Below are 18676 nucleotides of genomic sequence, written 5' to 3' on the forward strand. Positions count from 1 at the left end.
CAAAAAACCAACTAGGTCTAAACCACACAAAACACAGGACACAATGATTCCATAAGCACTACTTAAGTTTTAATAGCAACAGACACTCTTTGTGTTCCTTTTGGTTTTGCGGCTCATAAACAGCAGGTGGAGACAGGGTTTTACGGCTGGGAGGGATCACAGCACAGCTCGTCCAAGGATCTGCGTGAAACCCACCCAGCGCTGACTTCATTAGGATAAGCTTCATCATTCCCGGGAGGGTCACTCAGCACAAACGCTGTTTTCATTGTACAATCTGCAGGGTCAGAAGCAGCCCCAAATAACCTCTGCCTTTGCAGCTGCTGCAACATCAGGTGTAATAGGGATCTCCGCTCACCTTCCCTCTGAAAATGGTGTGTTCTCATGGAATGGCTGGTGGCTGAGGGCACCCAATGATCTTCTGCATAACCATGTCCTAGCTTTTCCTACCTGTTGCTAGGAAGGAGGAGTAGATAGAAGGAGGGGCGGTCAGAGCCAGTTCTGTTTAGATTGATAATGACCTAGGACAGTTACTGCTAGTACGTCCAGAGATATCCGATCATTTTGGCAGTTCCCTATAAATATTTTTCCCAATCCCTATTTCCCAAGTTACTCTGCATAAAACTTCCTGAAAACAGTCTAAGGATTGTGCTATATTCTGCAAAGTGCTAGCATGAGGCGAAAGGGCCCATAGTTGGCATGCACCTTCTTTTGTAGCTGAGGCAGAGGGATAGAGATAGATGCCAGGTGAGAGAGGAGAGAAGGGCAGGCAAGGTGAATCTGCCAGAAATGGACAGCCAAGAGGGAGGAAGAGAGCAGAGGGGTCCCCCAGGAAGAACAGGGTCATGGGACTGGCTGAAGAGGCCACTGTTCACACCCCTAATGGACAGTGCACAGATCAGAAGAAATGGGATATCAATGCAGGAGAGACTCACACAGTAGCGAGCTTAGGCTCTGCCCGAATTCTGCCAAAAGACCCTGATCTTGCAGAGCAGCTCTGGACCCTGAACAAAAAAATTCCCAGTTGCTCTCCTAGCTGCTGGTGAAAGATAGAAAGTCACCTGACGGTGTTTGCAAGGAGGAGGCTGGGGCTCAGCCACTTTTATCACAACACTGCCCCTCTTTCCAGGACACTGCTGCCACCTCCCTGTCACCACCTCTTCTACTTGGATCTGACGAATTGGTTTCTCCTGTAGACAGGAATGGTACATTTCAGTCACCTGTCCCTAATTCCACTCCCACTACCAGTGGGGTCGGAAAGCTGTTGTGGGTGTCTGGTTTTGAAGACGGGAAAGCTGAGATCCCAGCTCTGCTCACCAGTATGGGATTGAGAAAGAAGTGTGCCTGAGGCCTGTGGCTGTCACCTCTGCACAAAAAGCTTCCAACCGAGGGAAGCTTGGCAGATCTACAGAAATACAATGGACCGCTGTCATCTGCCCAGGGCCCAGACCCAACAGTTATCTCATATAGATTTTTGTTGGAAAAGTCTGGCCAGCGATGTGAACAGAATCGCAGCCATAAATCACTTTGCATAGAGATGTGTAGAGAGACCACTCCAATGAGGGAAGTATGTGTTTGATTCATCTGTTCCTGGCGTACAGCAAGTGCTCAGTTAATGTCTGTTGACCATTGTCTTGTTAGGAAATAAGACAAATAAACCAAACACAAATTTAATGGGCACCAGGTTTCCAGTTTCTGTGTTTGATGCTTTGACATTGAGAGCCTTGCAGACTGTGGAGGGCCAGTATTTAGAAATAACAAATGGCTCACTTAGGAACAGACCTGTCACATGCAAACCAACCAGGTCAGACCCAATCTCCACAAGTCCTTCCTGGGCTTTCACCCTCCAGGCCACAATCTACCTGCCACAGTCACACCAGAAATCCAGGTACCGAATAATCAGGGCCCTGTGTCCTGAGGTCCGCTGAAATTAATCACATGGCCCAGCCTGAGCCAAGTGATTACGCCTCACTGTTTATCACCATGGAAACCACAGCAAAGGTCCCTGTGATTTTTTTCTTTGACCCCTCCACCTCCTGGCCAGCCAGGGTGCTTCCTTGTGTGGCCCCCAGGGTGTGATCTCTGGCTGACCTTCCCCATCTGTTGACCTCAGCATGCAGGTTTTAAAACAGCTCTGCAGTCTCCAACAAGGTGACACTCAGAGTATTGGTGGCCGCCTCCCAAGCACCAGATGGGTTCATTCTAGGCGTGACCATAATGAGAGAGGGGGTTATTGCTCCACCTCTCAGATGAAGGCTGAGCTTGGAGGTTGGGTGACTGGCCTAAAGCAAATGGCAGAGTTGGGGTGTTTAGCTGTGCAGAAGTAGGAGAGCTGAGACCCAGAGAGGGCTGACTGCAAGTCCTGGGAGGGCCAGGGAGGGGGCTTAGCCAGGACGGGTCAGTCATTCCTTCAGCACCCGATGCTTGAGCAGGGTGTAGCAGTGGAGAGCGCTGACTCCGGATCCGTCTCTACTGCCATGTAACTTCAGCCACCCAATGGGCAGCTCCCTGTCCTTCAGGGAACCAGTGGCCAGTCCTAAGGGCAAGAGGACTGAACATTCTTGAATGGGAGGGGGGGGGTGCTGTTATAGGCATTCCCAAGGAAAAGCCTGGGGCTGTCTGCTTTGTCTGTCTTGGTTATCCCTATAGACTGCATTCAGGGCACAAGACACTGCAAAATCCTTCCTCTTTTTTTGTTTGTTTTTGTTTTTGGGGGGAGACGGGTACCAGAGATCGAACTCATGACCTCACAATTGTCAGGCAGGCACTTGTGCCACTGAGCTAAATCCTTGGCCCTTAAAAACTTTTTTCTTTTCTTCTTTTTTTTTTTTTTGGTACTGGACATCAAACTTATCAAACACTTGCTAGGCAGGTACCTACACCAGAATCCCTGGTCCAGAATTCCTCCTCTTGACCACTTACTTTGCTTTTGTTTCCTGTGGCTGTTTTGTTTTTGAATTTCCTTTGGGAATATTTGCCAAATATAGGAAATTTGCCCTCGATAAGTTCATTGTGCGCTGGAATCTGGGGCCTACAAACAAGGCTTTGTACCAGGAATAGAGTAGCAGGGCCAACCCTCTTTATGTTCCTGATTAAAATAGCACCTCCTTCACTGGGTAGTCAGTCACAACTCAAAAGCCAAGGGCACACCCTGAAAACTAAGGCCACCAGAGACTGCCCTGGGCATCCATGAGGTTGGCAGGCCTCACCACACCCACCTCCCTACAAAGCCATGACCTCTTGCCTTTAGCCTGCTGACTGCCTTTGGGATCCCTAACATAATAAACCTACAAGCGGAAGACAGCTTCCCTTGTGACCCCAGAAATGCTTAAGAAACACAGGAGTGAGGAACCATAATCCTAGGACACCAGAGGACAAAGTCAACTTCTACTCACTGACAACTTACAGCTACACTCTGCCAACCGATACGCATCCTCCCGCAGTCCTGGGATGGGTATGAGTGACATTATTGTTTTTTAGAAGATGAGGTCTCCTAGCACCAGGGGCCAAGGACCCTGGGGGAAGCAGATGGTTCACTCTGACATGATGACTTCGCAGGGTCAATACATGTAAAGGTGTGGCCAAGGTCAAGATGCCCACAAGGGACAGAGTGGTGTCCTCACATCACTGCCACTTGTAGCCCCAAAACTCAGGGCTGGGGAGCAGTAACTGGAACCCAGAAGGAGACCACCACACTAAGAGGACTCCCAGCCCAAGATGACCTTGTGGGGTGGGCCTGAGGGATGGCCCCCTGTCTTTTCTCCTTCCAGCCTCTGCCAGGGCTCCCCCATGGCCAAACCCAGAAAAGAAGAGAGCAGGGTGCAAGATAGTGATGAGAGGGATAGCACTGCCCAGGGCCAGGCCCGAGCTATGTGCCCAAGATTCAGGTTGTGCGTGGCCCATAGATTCCAGCCTGGGCCTGCAATGTCCAGCCCTTCTCATTCACCAAGCTGCCCCCAACCAGCAAGAGAGACCAGGAATGAGGCCACCTGGCCGCTACCTCCTCCTGGGCCACAGCCTTATCTGCCAGCGCATGGCTCTCTGCTCTGGTCTGGCAGGACGCTTCCCCAACCATGCTACAACTAGAATGAGTTAATCCCTCCATGCTCCTTCTGCCCCAGGATGGGCTTCTCCAATCTTCAGAGGGTGATGACCCCGTGGGGGGCATTCCCAGGTCCTCCTGGAAGCCCACTCCAGCTTTGGGCAGCTGCTCACAGCCTCAGCTGCACCAAATGAAGCAGGAACACTTGATGGATGGGAAGATAAAGGAGGGGGCTCCCCCAGGAGAATAATTGAATTTTATGGGGAAGGAAGGGGGAGCCCCTGGACCTAGCGTGCAGCCAGGAGCATGTGTAAGTCATTACATCCGCCAGCTTCCCATCTGTGACCACGGATGACGCCACGGGTGTGGTGAAGGGGCTGAGGCCACGGGGCCAGTGGGACCATAATATTTTTCTGACACTAACACCTCTCTCAGGCCCTGGGAAAGTGCTGCCAGAAACTGGGCCCAGCCAGGCACCACCCACTTGAAGGCCTTGGCCTCTACTTCCAGTGCCAAACTGGAGAGATCCCCGGCTACACGGGAGGATAAAGCAGGGAGCAGCGCTAGGGAGGGGGAGGGGACCCTGGTGGGGCTGGGTTTGGAGGGAGGCGTGAGCGGGCCATCAGAGCCAGTGTGGCTGTGGTCCTTCCAGGTCACCTCTGGGATTGGCCCTTCTAAACAGTTCTGGCTACAAGGAGCCTCTCTGTGACGACCTGTGAGGTACCAGGTAAGGGGACAGCCCTGCCCCCAGCCCTCCTCATCAGCAGAGGGGTCCCAGGTGGGTACTGATGGCTGAGATGCAGGGGAAGAAAGCAGGGTTTCTAGGGGAGTTCTCCAAGGGTGCAGTGGAAGGGTCATGGAAGGGGCCTTCAGGAATGTGGGAGACACACCCAGAGGTAGACAAAATGACCCATCCTCTCCCTTATCCTGCCCCAGTCCCAGCAGCTACAGGAACTCTTTCACTCTCTGGAGTTTCTTCTTGGGCAAAAAGGCCTATTCTCAGCACCTCCACCCTCCCAGGAGGAGTAGCCTCGCACAGTGGATAAGCTGCCTGTGACCCCACATCTCCATCTCCCATCCAAGTGCAGCGGGACAGTGCCAAGTGCAGGCGTGCCTGCTTGCCGGCTGGGGGAATGGCTTTTCCCCAGGAATTCCAGCCTAGGGCTCCACCATGTAAGCCACACCCAGAATCTAGCATTGCCAGGCATAGGACAGATTCCATAGCTCAATTCCCACCTGGCTTCTAGTCCATTCCTCCACTGGATCCAAATCCAGAGGCAGGGGAGTTACTTAGGACCAGCAACTTGGCACCTTCAAATTCCTTCCCCAGGAAAGAACTCGGAATTCAAGGGAAGGAGCCCCCAGGCCAGGGGATGGCTAATAGATTTCCTGGAGTCTGCGAGGTACCTGGCCCCAGCAGAGCCCCAGAAGGGCTGAGCGCCCACCTTGGCCTCAAGGATCTTGCTGGCTTGTGAAGTGGGGGACCACAGCAGCCCGGCAGGGACACAGATGGCATGTGAGATGTCAGGGCTCTGAGGCAGGCATCCAAGCATAAGGAGCAGGTGCCATCAGCCAGAGACTGGGGGCCACAGGGAGAAGATACAGGGTAAAGAGGGAGGGCAGCCCCAGGAGGGCACAAAGGCCCGGAACAGGAAGGTTCAGGAAAGCTTTCATTTTAAGAGTACCAAGGGAGGACAAGAGGGCCCAGACAGACCCTGGAAACTTAGATGGCCAGAAAGGGTACAACCAGGATATGACTCCATCTGCCATGACGTGTTTACAGCCTGCTGTCATTAAGGTCACACCTGAGTAGCTGGGCTGCACTTTGGGGACTTTTTGTCCCAGTGCCAAGACCCCAGGGCCAGCCTCCGACCAGGAAGTGTGTCTCTCCCCTGCTTCCTCCACCCTACCTCTCAGGAGGGGTCCCCTAAGGAAGCTGGCACCCCTCCCAGACCTAACACCTTCCTGCAAGCAGGCAGGGTGGCCTTGGCCAGCCGTGCTCCCTTCCCCACGTCCACCTCCTCCGTCTCCTCGCCCGGCCCAACCTTCCTCCCCTCTCTCTTTTACTTCTAGCAATGAAGATCAAAGGAGCTGTGAAGCCCTCTGGCAAGAGATCAAGCCTGGCTTGAACTTCTCCAAGTCAAACTCCCCACTTCTCTCATATAAATGAAAGAGAAGGAGGAAGTCAAGCCAGAAGCCCAGGAGTTTCTGGAAGCTGGTTTCATCTCCACGATGCTCTATCTGATTTCTTATTCCCTCCCAGCACCGGCACCTGGCAGCCAGGAGCAGAGTGCAAGAGACCTAGGAAATTTGGAAATCAGGTTGGGAAGGTGTTTGTGTTGCTGCCTGGAGATTTTGAGGACTGCTCGGTTGGCTGCCCATCCATTCACTCGTTAGGTTGTTCACGAATTCTTTCCTTAGTGCATGCACGCATTCCTTAGTTTATTCATGCAAGCCTTAGTGGACACCTACTGTATGCTGGGCCAGCAGGGAGGCAGCTGTGAGTAAAACAGCAAGGCCTCCCTTGTCCAGCCTGTGCTCTTGTTACAGGAGCCAGAGGAGCAGGTCCCTAATGCAACAGCCAGGTCTGTTTCTATACACAGGTCGTGAAACTAGATGAGACCTCAGTGAGACCTTCTGCATCCCCACTTGGCAGATCAAGTCACTGAGGCCTCAAGAAGGGACCCCAGGCTCTGCTGCCTTCACTGCGCTTTCCCAGCCTTGGCCCCCTGGTACCCAAGCCTGGCCACAGTGATCCCCCGGGCACCCCACTGTGCCACCTGCAGTTCTTTCTGACCAAACCAGATCCCTAACTGTGTGCAATGGGGACACAGCCAAGTGAAGGACATGGATTGTTATCACTTGGCCGCTGTGCCTGGTGGGGCCAGCCCCATGGGTCTTTCTGACAGCAGGGAACAAGCTGGCAGGAGTTTTCCTCACCTCTTCTATAAAGTCCCTTTCAGTCTCCAGGGCCTTTTCCAGAAAGCCATCTCCCTGCGGGACCTCAACACCCACACACATTTCCACCTGGTCCCGGTGTGGGGAGCTGTCTCCGGGCAGCCTCCTCTCCGCGGAGAGGTCTTCGAGGTCCCCTTCCCATTGCAGGGTGGGGCAGGCACACTACCATCTCGTGAATGCTTCTGGGTGATGATGGGCTGGAGGCTCCTCCGCTTATCAAGAGGGTCTGGCCTGAGTGGCTGGATGCCCTCATCTGGCCCCAGCCTCTGTCTAGAGGCAAAGCCCTGACCAAGCTGTTGGGACACTCAGTCCTGGGAACTCTCTGTGACCAACCAGCCATGGGTTCCCCATGCTGCACTCAGCTTGGCTTAGCCATCTGTAAATGGGAACTTAGCCAGATGTCTGCATGGCTCTAGTGAGGTGAATGAGCGGAAAACACCCCCAAAACATTTCAAGGCTCAAGATCAACACAGGCAGTTCCGGACGGCAAGGTCACCAGCATCCCATTGCAATGGCCCTGCTGATCTTGTACTGAGATGTGGCTTGAAGCACTCACCATCCTCACACAGGTTCAGCTTGGACAGGCTCCGGCCATCAAAGGGCTCTTCAAAGACAGAGCTGGTGTCACGGTCACTCACGGTGTGCAGGTACATGGCTTTGTTCTCCATCAAGTCCTGCAACAGCACAGATCGGGGGGAAGGGAGAGTTGAGCACAGGTGGATATGGAAACCAATGCTCTAAACAAAGCACCCAGCACCATGTCACCCTGAGCCTAAGCACCAGGACCCTCTTGTCATCAAAGCAACCAGACACCACTCTCCAGGACTCGGGGATCCAGTGACACCCCTGCAGTGCTCACTGCCCTGGGCCTTTCTGATTGTGAGCTCTGTCCCTTCTTTGCAATAGCTGTCACACTTGGCTGCAGCCCTGGGCTGGGGACATTGTGGCCATGTTAGGCAGGGGCTGGGAGCCAATCTTGCTACCCCAAGGGTACCCAAGAGAGAGGCCCGGGCTTTGCTCCTGCTGGATTGGGGGAACCAAACACACGGGTGCATTGTGAAGACACAAGTTCTGGAGCCACGGAAGCTGAGAGGGGGAGCTTGCTTTCTGTGTGTGTGTGTGTGTGTGTGTGTGTGTGTGTGTGTGTGTGCCTGGCAGTGTGCACATTTGCTAAGACACACCCTGTGACATGAAGGCCATCTTCCTGCTGGGGACCCAGGGTGAGCTGGACATTGAGGCCTCTGGCCGGAAGGGATGGTGAGTGGTCTATTTCATTTTGCTTCCAGATTTTCTGAGTTTACATTCTTTGTATAATGAGAAAAATCCTTTTTTAAAAAATAAAAGATGACAAAATATTTATTTACATAATTGTGAAACACTTTGTGTCCTTACCCTCACGTATATGCTCAGGGGATGGAATCCAGGGCCGTCACACTGAGATGCAGTTCCAGCCTTTCAACGTTTTTTTAAATTTTATTTTGAGACAGAGTCTCACTACGTCACTGGGTGCTCAGGCTGGGTTGGAACTTCTGAGCTTTGTGCCTTAGCCTCCCAGAGTTCTGGGAGCACAGGTGTGCGCTAGCACACCTAGGTCTGTTTAAATAAATTAATTCTCTAGAAGATGAAACATTCCAGGAGTTTGGATCTCAGGTCCCGCATAACCTGAGGCGCACGCAGAGGTCCGTGCCCTAGGAGGCCATGCCACAGTGCCTGGCAGGTGTGGGGGGCGTGGCCTGTGGGTCCAGGATCAGTCTGCTCTAGGGGGAGGGGGCGCGGCAGGCTGATGGGAAGGGGACCTGGGAAAGCCCTGCTTTCCAGACTGGAGCTTGGTCTACAGAGACCCCTGGTTTCAGGGTAGAGAAAGTCCAGTGAGGAAGCAAGCATGAGGTTTCCACTCTTGTTTGCTCCAGTACTGATCCCCCACATCCTAGCACAGATTCACTTGTACATACATGTGCATGCACTTGCACACACATGGGGGCGCTGTCTCCTGGGCCTTTCCTGCAGCTGTAGGAAGGCCAGGAGAAAGGGTGGTTCTCGGCTCTGGCAGGGTCTCTCCGCCTGGCCAGATCCCTCCCACCCAGCTTCTCCAGGCCTCCTGCTCTGATGTTTTCTGTGCGCAGCCTCCGCCCAGCAAGGGCCTCTAGGTGGAGCACCGTACTGCTCTGCTCCATCATTGGACAGCGCCTCTCCCTTGGCCTGGCTCCTGGGCAAGTGTCTCCTCAGCCTGTGATAACCCTCGCTCTGCCAAAGGCAACAGCAGTCATGGCCAGAGGTCATCAGGGAAGACAGATAGGGTGCTGCTGTCCCTGTGGGGTGGGGTACCAATACTGTTCTTGTTGCACCTCCTCCTTTCCTGGACACACAGACCTGGTATCTGGCCCTTAGGGGTCCTCCTCTGGAGACCTCCTCTGCCTCCTCCCCACCACCCTTTAGCTGGTGAGAGAGGAGTGGAGAGGGACAGGGGAGAGGGCTGGGGCTGCCAGATGTGAGAGAGATGGGCTTGGAAACACTCAGCTGTTTGTACTCGGAAGGGAGAGCTAGGCACTTCGTTCTGCTGTCCTGGTTTTATTTGGGACTGTTTTTCCCTCTTGGGGAGCTTGAGGAACAGGAACTTGGCCCTCAGCTCATGGGTCTTTATCAGCTCTGGGCCAAGTCTGTGCTCTTGGCAAGGCACAGCTGTCTGTCCAGCATGGCAGCCACAGTGCAAACAGCTAGCGTGTGCCTTGGACTGAGGGGTACCAGACCTTTTGCCCTGGCATTGTCCTGAGGGTTCCTTCAGGAGCACAGCAAGGGGCAGGCAGGTGCACTGTCCTTCCATGATTCCCATCTTAAAGATGCCAACTGAAACCCAAGAAGCAAGAACCAGTGGACATCAAGAAGGAGACACTGGACAGGGGTTTCTCACCAAGGGCCTGGCTCAACTGCAGGGCGCCTTGCCTAGGATATGCCTGTGGCCACCTTCAGGGTCCCAAACTAGGCAGTGAAGAGGGTCAAACCCCAGAGGGCCAGCAACACACCCCAGCAGGCAGGGCCCAGGGCCAAGGGAGGCTCTGAGAGCTAAGAGGGGAAACATATGCTGGGTGTGGAGGCCACAGGGACCTGGGAACGAAGCCTGAGGGCCTGGACCTCAGCATTTGGAACTGGAATAAGGCCACCCTGCAAGCAGGGAGGGGCACTCCATGGATTTCTCCAGGGAGATGCTCACTGCCAGGTGATGATGCCCAAGACACTTACTGGGCAGGTCAGAGACTGGGTTTGCCCCTTAGACTCTGCAGCTGAAAGCTGCAAAAGCCCTCAGTCTCCTACACCCACTCTGTGCAGACCTGTGAGCACCAGGTGCTCAGAGGACCAGGACTCTAGCCCAGCTCCTTCTCTCCTCAGTCACCCAGGGACACAGCCCGGTGCCTGACCTCACTCAGCCCAAGTGCATTGCTTGCGTGGTTCAGGGTCCATGCAGCTGGAGAGCCTCACACCAGATGGGGGCAGTCTGATGAGAACACCCTTCCACCAGGTAAACAGTCTCAGGTCCCCTGAGCCAGTCCCCAAAACAAGCTATGCTGGGTTTGCTTTGCAAAGAGCAACTGTGAATTCTGCCTGGGGCTTGGGTGGGGACCCTGACTTTCGAAGTCTTTCGCCAGGCATCCAAACGACAGAGTGAATTCTTCCTGCCAAGCCGGTGCCTGTCCAGCCTCTAACTCTGCAGGGCTCCGGCTTCCTTGGACTCCTCGACTCACTCATCCAAACTCAGTGAAAATCGCTAGGAAGGTGACAGAGAGAGAACTGCTGAGGAGGCAGCAAGCCCTTTCCTCCTGTCACTGTACTTAGGGAACCTGAGCGTAGCCGCACCTGGAGGCCTGCAGCCAGTTTTATAAACGACTGTGAGCATCAAAGGTCCCAACCCGCTGCACTGCGTGGCAGGCGTGCGCACACAGCACTCGCAGGGAGGCTGTCCTGTCCACCTGCTCCCTGAACAGGCTGCGGAGCTATGAGGAAATCGGGGCAGAGCCGCCACCACGGAGCCCACACCCCCACAGACGCGGGGACAAAGTCAGTGCCCAGACTCACCTGACGCCCCCGTTGAGGCCACAGAGCCTGGCGCTCAGTTCCCAGCATTCGAGGTGGAATTCGCAGAGCCGGCTGCAGTCCCGCTCAGACCCAAGCAGCCCCTCGGAGCCTGTCCCCACAGCCAGCCAAGGCCAGACGGAGTCATAAAAAGAGGTCGCGGGGGCACCTGGTGACTTGTCCCAGACCAGGGCCAGAATCCCTCGTGCAGGAGGACCAGGCTCAGAGGCAAGACTCAAGCAGGCGGCGGGGCAGGGAGAGTCTGCTCCTGGGACCCCTTGCGTGGTGCCTCGTCCCTGTCAGCTTCGGGCAGCGACCTGGAGATGTCCCGTGGAGGCACCGGCACTTCTGGGAGTTCTGACTGAGTGGCCGGCTGCAGGAACTCTTTATAAAAGCTCCAGGAGCGACCGCGGAGGCTGCGCCCGTGGGGTCTGGAGCACGGCCCCCCTCTAGTGGCCGCTCTCGGCATGACGGCTTGGCCTTGGGTCTCCGGCGATCGGCGATCGGCGATCGAAGATGTTCAAAATATTCTCTGGACCACTCCTCGGGCATGGCAGCTAGACCTGGCCTAGGAGCCGGGTAGAAGAACCCGTACTGCAAATTTATTTGTAGAACAGAATTGGCGTTGCTCAATTCATTCACCAACTTGGTGTAGAAATGACTATATATTTTTCTGAAGTCCTGTCCACCCCTGAAGGACACAGACTGGCCACCCTTATATTCTTATGAATATGAGACATATTCATAAGAATGCCTCAGACCTCTAAGGAAACTTCCCAAAATTGAGCTCAACATAATCAGCAGCAAAAACACAGTTTATGGAGCATTAACCCGACACAGGGGAGCACAGGGTAAGAAAGGCAGGCTGGCTGTGAGGGACTTGTCATCTGATATAGGAAGCCGAACGTGAGTGAGCAAAAATAACTCGAGCAATTGTGATTTTCAGAAAGATTCGAGATGGACATGGGTGATTACACACACCTATAATGCTGGCACTCTGGAGGCTGAGGCAGGAGGATTGCCACAAATTCACGGCCAGCCTGGGGTTCACAAGTGACCTCAAGCCCAGGCTAAAATACATAGTGAGACTTTGCCTCAAAATACCAGAGGAGAGCTTGGAATGTAACCTCCGTACATCTGGCTCCGTTACTGGCTAACATTCAGAGTTAGACTTCGAACAGACAGTCTTGGCCAGGCTCAGCTCTGCCCGTGGCACGTCGGCCAACCCACAGCTGAGTCAGAGAAGCCTGAGTCATTTTCGGAGCTTGTTCCTCCTCACTGCTGCAGCTTGAAGCCTGATGCTTCCCGGAGAGAGAAGCAGTAATCACATAATTATAAGAATAACAAGAGGCGGAAGGGCAGGAGGAGGAGAAAGGGAAGAGGGAGAACATGAACACACTTAACCTGGACGGTCTCCCTGGGCTCCAGAACCCCCATGGATGTCAACATCCGTAGATGCTGGGGCCTCTATGTAAAGTGGCATAGTATTTGTACATAACCTATGCCTCGTCCCATAGAGTTTAAACCATCTTTAGATGTCTTAGACAACATGCAGTGTAAATAGATGTGCTGTATTGTTTTGGGAACAATGAGGAAGAAAAAATTTCACATGTTCCATACAGATAAGATTTTTAAAAATATTTTTGAACTGCGGCTTGTTTGAAGCTGGGGTATGGCACCTGGGCTGCCACCGGAAGGGCCTCTAGAGCAAGCCTGAGGCAGATGCTGCTACTGAGCCTGTGGGAAGGAGACTGATCACATGACTTGTCCCAGGTCTTGCAGTCTGTAAGGGCAGAGCTGGAACTGACCCCTAGCCAACCAAGCTAGAGCCACCAGCATCCCCTCCTCTTCTACTCTCTCCAACAGTGATGTTTTTCTCACCCATCAATTCACTGGTATCCCTAGGAATGGAATCTTAAAAAGTAGCCAGGAGCATGCTTAGAGCATGATAGCCAGGGATCTTCAGCGCAGAGATGCCCATTTCAGCAAGAAATAGGGCAGCTTAGTTAGTGCTGTGGCCTCAGTCTGTCTCCTCGGATGCCCATGATGGAAACATAATCCCAGATACAAGGTGCTGGGAGGTGGGGATCGGTGAGGCTATAAAGAGGGGTTTGGGAGTGGCTGTCCCTCTTCTGCCTCCTCACATTCGAAGACTCAGCATTTGTCCCCTCCTGGCCTCCTGCCACCTGCATGCAGTGAGGAGGCCACCCTGGATGTCAGTGCCTTGATCTTGGACTTCACAGCTGCAAAAATGGAAGGAAATACATTTGTTTGCTATGAATGACCCGGCCTCACACATTCCTTTTTGCAGCACAAATGGACTAAGACAGTTGGTGAAATGTGGTGAAATCTTACTTTACCTAAAAATAAAGTCCCCCTCTCTGCTTTCCTTACCCTGTTCACTAGGAGGGAAGGAGAAGGATGAGGACGGAGTTGAGAGATGGGACCCAAGTGGAGCCCAGGCTCTGCTCTGAGCCTGTCTTTCCCCATCAATAATGGATGAGGGAGACTTAGAGAGGGTCTGGTTTTCTGCCCAAGACCCAGAAACAGGCATGGAACTGTTAAATTATAAAAGTGCAGGAAGAATGAAGTTTATACTTTACACTCAGTGGCTCTGGGCCAGGCGAGACTCTCTTTCCCTTTTGTTTCTGGTATATTTCACTCCCCGTTCGGGTAAGGTCTGTCCAGATTGATGGCCATAACCAGCTCCCTCTCCGTGCTGTTTTCCTCTTTTGCTGAGTAGTATTCTATTATAAGCCTCTCTTTGTTCATCTCTTCTCTTGTGGGTGGGCATGTACGTAGTTTCCAGTCTTTGTCTATTATGAATTAAGTAGCCCAAGCATGTGAGGGTCCCCTGGATAGTGGAGGACAGAAGTCGCCCCCAGGGCAGGCTTTCTGGTGGGCAGCCCTTAGCGTGGACCGGATCTTCTCACCTCCTCGCATCAGAATGGTCTGGCAGAGGCTTGATACCATTTGGTCCTGTGCTACACTGGCATCTGGACCCTGCCCCGCAGTGCTCTAGGGAAATGTGGGGTGGATTGGACTCTGCGGTAGCAAGACCATAGAGGCAGAGGTAACACCCTCTGATACGTAGTAGGGAAGAGAGAGCTTTCACATAACCAAGAGCTCACCACAGTGACCACAGCAGCTCGCACTCCCCACATGTCAGCCGTGGCTCTTGTTTTTCAGAGTTGACAGCCCCTGACAAATGGGATGCTAATTGCTATGTGGGTCTCTCCAGTGTCCAGCTGCTGACAGCTGGCGCAGAGTCCGAGGCGGGAGAAGCAAGAGCCTCCGCCTTGAGGAGCTCCCTGCTCCTCGCCCAACATGGAATCCACCCAACCATCTGCTGGGCTCCCCGCACTCAGCTCACTGGGGCTGTTTCCCAGCAGGTGTGAGGGTGACGGATTACGTTCAGCGGCCCAGGCCTCCTGACACTGGCCCAGGCCACCAGCAGGAGGGCAGAGGAGAGTTCTCCCCATGGCATGCATGGGCCAGAGGCCCAAGACCGGGGCCTACCTGGAGTTCTCGAAGGATCCAATCAGAGAGCCAGGGTGCCCTCCCAGGGGATCTGTTTTGAAATGGAGATGACCTAAATGTCACTTGGGAATTCGATGATGAAATAACTTGAAAGTAAGCAATTTGTAAGTGGTAGCCAAACATGTTCGCTCAAATGAATCATAAGAAATTTCTCAAAACAGGGTGAGACTTTGGGGCCAAAGCCCTCAAGAAGAGAGTTAGTGGGATAAATGTAAACCAGACAGCATCGCTTCCCATTTACAGGATGTGGACTACCAGGCTCCTCAAGGTACGGAAGAAAAAAGGTCTCAGACTTAGATGTCTTCAGCGTTGGTGTTAAATCACTGAAAGTTGAGGAAACAGCTATTTTAAAACTTAGGCTGCATTAATGAAAGCGAGATGAGCAGAACAACGGGAGTTCAAGGATCCCTGCTCTCGGCGCTAATGAGATCACACTGGATGCTGTGGGTTCAGTTCTATGGGCAGAAGACAGAGGACGACCAGGGTGCTGCAAGGCCCAGAAACTAGCAGGGAGGGACAGTGTTGACCCTTGAGGAGAAGTCGCTAGGATGGTATGGGTCAGGCGTGCAGGTAGGTAACAGATGTGGTGAGGTGGTGCTGGGTGTCTCTCTGCACTGTCCCCAGTGACACTGCCTGAGCAGGCCCCGGGGATGTGTGCCAGCCAGGAGAACCACACGAGGAGGACCTTCTGCATCAAGCAGTGGACTGGACCCAGTGACCACGGATGCCTCTCCCAAGCCCACGCAAGGACCTTTCTCCTTCCTGACGAAAGGCTCTCGCAACTGACCGCACTGCACACGTGCTTTGGTTGGGAGAGAGAAAGAACATTCCACGCATGCTTTCAAAGGGAAGAACTAAGAAGAGGAAAAATGATTTTTTTGTTTTTCAGGCATAAACCCCCATCAAAGGAGTTATGGTCTCTGGTGCATTCATTTACCTATAAAAGCCTTGAGTTTATCTGTCTTTATAGCTGAGTAGTACTCCATTGTATAAAAATACCACATCTTTTTTATCCATTCCTTGGTTGATAGGCATTTGGATTGTTTCCAAATGGATTGTACTGCTATAAATATGGGTACACATATATCACTGTGGTATGATGTTTCTATTCTTTTAGGAAAATACCCAGAAGGGGAATAGCTGGATCAAATAGGACCTCTAATCCTAGTTTTTTGAGGAATCTCCACACTGATTTCCACAGTAGCCGCACCAGTCTGCACTCCCACCAACAGTGCGGAAGGGTTCTTTCCCCCACAGCCCCTCCATGTTGGTTATTGGTTGATTTTTTGATAATAGCCATTCTTTTGGTGTGAGATGGAATCTCAGTGTTGTTTTAATTTGTATTTCACGAATGACCAATAATGTTGAACATCTTTTCATACAGTTGTTTGCCATTTGTATTTCTTCATCTGAGAGTGTGTATTCCTCTCAGATGCCTATTTTGGAATTGAGTCTCTGAATCTGAGGGCTTGATTTTTTAAAAATTCTTTATATGTTCTAGATAGAGGTTCTTTGTCTGAGGGACCATTGGCTAAAGTTTTTTTTCCCAGCTCGTGGGTTTTCTTTTTTACCCTGTTAGTGATTTCTTTTGAAATGCAAAACCTTTTTAATAAGATGGGATCCATTTGCTGATTCTTTGAAGTATTTCCCATGCAGTTTGGTTTTTGGTTCATGAATTCTCTGCCTACCACTATGCCTTCAAGATTTCCATCTACGTTGCAAACAGCACTTCTGAACTGCTAGTTCACGCCGTGACTGACACAGAGCCCGAGTCGCCCTGATCTCTGGAATGTATGGGTTTCTGCCACACCAGATTCATTTGCTTTTTGCGTAGTTCCTCTGCAGCTGACTTTTGGGCTCTCAGAAGGATGCTTTCCATTGATCCCATTATATTTCATCTTGCCAGCTTTGAGCCATGACTCTAGCCAATTGAGATCATTTGAACTTTGATTCTGGTTTCCAGCATTAGCTAAATAAATGTAGCCGTGTCATTTGCAGCTCTGGCAGCCTCCGGCAGCCTCCCATCTGCTTCAACCAAGCCTCTGGCAATGGACTAAAAATCTCTGGCCTGAAGCTTTGGGCAACCCCAGCCCAAAGGGGCATCTCTTAAAGATGATGCTGAGCATCTCTTAAAGATGATGCTGAGCCATTGGTAACTACGCCTGGCTCTTTAAATTCATCTTGCATCGACTTGGAATTTGGTCTGGAATCCTCCATCATAGACACTGGAATGTTGTGTCCCTTTTGCCTTTTCTATGTCTATGAAAATTGATGCATGGCAAGGCCAAAGCTCAGGAGACAGCAGCCATCGGATAAGCATTTTATTACTCAGAGTTCCCAAGAGAAGAGGGTGCTCCGTGCCACAGAGGGACAACAAAGAAGGATCAGGGCTGATCAGGAAGCCAGGGGAGAGAGGGGGATTACAGGCAAGAGCCAGAGATAATAGATGAAGCAGGCACAGGCTTGGCCACCAACAGTGTGAATCACTTCAGCAGGCCCTGGGCAGACAGGATTATCTCTCCTTAGCTGATACCAGGCCTGAGAGTGGTCAGGGCAGACAGACAATGGCCTGTAAGACAGAGGTGGGGAATGTGGGAATCTCATTGGAGAGTCTGCTTTGGAAAAATATGCTTAGCTTGAGAGAAAGATGCTTACTCTCCAGAAACTGGTGAGCTCTGGGAGGGGCAGTCCTTCCAGGGTCAACCAGGCCCAAAAGTTCAAGCATCAGCAGGCGTGAGATGAAAGTCAAAGCTGATATGCAAGTGTAGCCTACTTACACCTGGAGCTAATGTCAGGTCAAGGTGCCGGAAGCCCTGCCTCAGAATTCACGGCGCTGTGGGTCCCCTCTCTGTCTTAGCAAAGGGAGGAGAGAATTCTCCTAGAAAGCATGTGCTGGAATAACATGCTTGCTATTTCCAGGGCCCCTCCATGACTCCTCTCTGCACTTAAGCACTGAAGACTCCATGGGGCAACTGCAGAGTCAGCACACAGCAGTGGCCAACACGGAAGTGTCACTTCCCTGCACCCCTCAGCAGGTTCCTTGGCAGGTGCGTGCCCATGTGTGGTACCTCTCAGGGCAGAACCCTTCCTGGATCAATAGGATCCCCAATTTCCCAGCTCCCACTGAAAGTTATAGTGCAGGGAAAGCCCAGAGCAAAGCTCAGGGGTGTGAGCTGGAATCGAGTCCCGTGGGGATTAAGTGTCTGTCTGCTGAGAACCGCTGAGATAAGGAAACCCAAAATGTTAGCCAAGCTGAGTGAGCATTCTGTGCTGCAAGCCTGTTTTCCTCTCTCTGGGACGGGTGTGTCTGACCACAGTCCAGCTAGCTCTGTGGCACACATGGACCAACAGGTCCCGGTGCCCTGTTTGTCCACCAGGAAGTTAGCATGAGCAACAAGGGCTCACCCAAGCAGGCTCTGTGCCCTTCAGGCTGCCTGGCCTCTTCAAGCTGCGTTCCAGGACTCAGCAGGCAGAGCTCAGTCTCGGGTGACTGGATGAGCTCAGTGCCCATGCTACCCACCTCCCCCAGACACCAGGCCTTCTTCACGCCTGGTTCTTTGTGGTGCAGAGGGGTGGCATTGATTGGGCCTCAGGGAGCTGTCAGAAGCTGGCTGCTGGAGGAACTCTGAAGTCTTCCAGCACACTGAGGTCCTCCTAAGAATTCCGTTTGCCATGCATAGAAAGGAGCAGCTGCCAGACTCGAGAGCAGAAGCGAGGGACAGAAATGGAGAGTCGAGTCAGCCTGGTAAGAGGCAGGAAGGTGAGGTGCTGCTGCCTGCTCTCTTCTTCCTGTTTCTCCATTCCATCCCACTGTCATTCAGGACACAAGATGCCACACCTTCAGCAAATTCCAAGTCAGTCTCATAACATAAGCACCAGATGGGACCACTTAACGGCTCCCTCTGGAGATGGGGGGCTGTGGCCCAAAGTGGTCACTGGTCCTGGAGACCCAGCAGAGGCAGGAGCTGGACCTTGACTTGACATCCTCTTCCTCTTTGCATATCCAAGTGAGGATTGTAGACCAGCAGCACCTCTAATCTGGGAGGCTTTCGGTGCCTGAGCTGCTGAGTCAGG

General features: G+C 52.6%; 1 protein-coding gene across 2 annotated transcripts in view; it reads right to left on the reverse strand.

The window, feature by feature from the left end:
• Scara5 (scavenger receptor class A member 5) overlaps positions 1-11446 on the reverse strand; it is a 96303-nt gene extending 84857 nt beyond the window's left edge. The window contains exons 1-2 of one of the 2 annotated variants that reach the window (XM_063234919.1): positions 11066-11446; positions 7554-7671 (exon numbers count right to left, since the gene is read on the reverse strand). In XM_063234919.1, coding sequence (XP_063090989.1) covers positions 7554-7671; positions 11066-11113 — 166 coding nt within the window. In that variant the 5' untranslated portion in view covers positions 11114-11446. The remainder of the gene's footprint in view (positions 1-7553; positions 7672-11065) is intronic. The other variant, XM_063234920.1, reaches the window with a different exon arrangement.
• Positions 11447-18676: the final 7230 nt, after the last annotated feature.

Source organism: Cavia porcellus, unplaced genomic scaffold, assembly GCF_034190915.1.
Source record: "Cavia porcellus strain 051 isolate PalLab524CR breed Dunkin Hartley unplaced genomic scaffold, mCavPor4.1 scaffold_24, whole genome shotgun sequence".
Classification (NCBI taxonomy): Eukaryota; Metazoa; Chordata; class Mammalia; order Rodentia; family Caviidae; genus Cavia; species Cavia porcellus.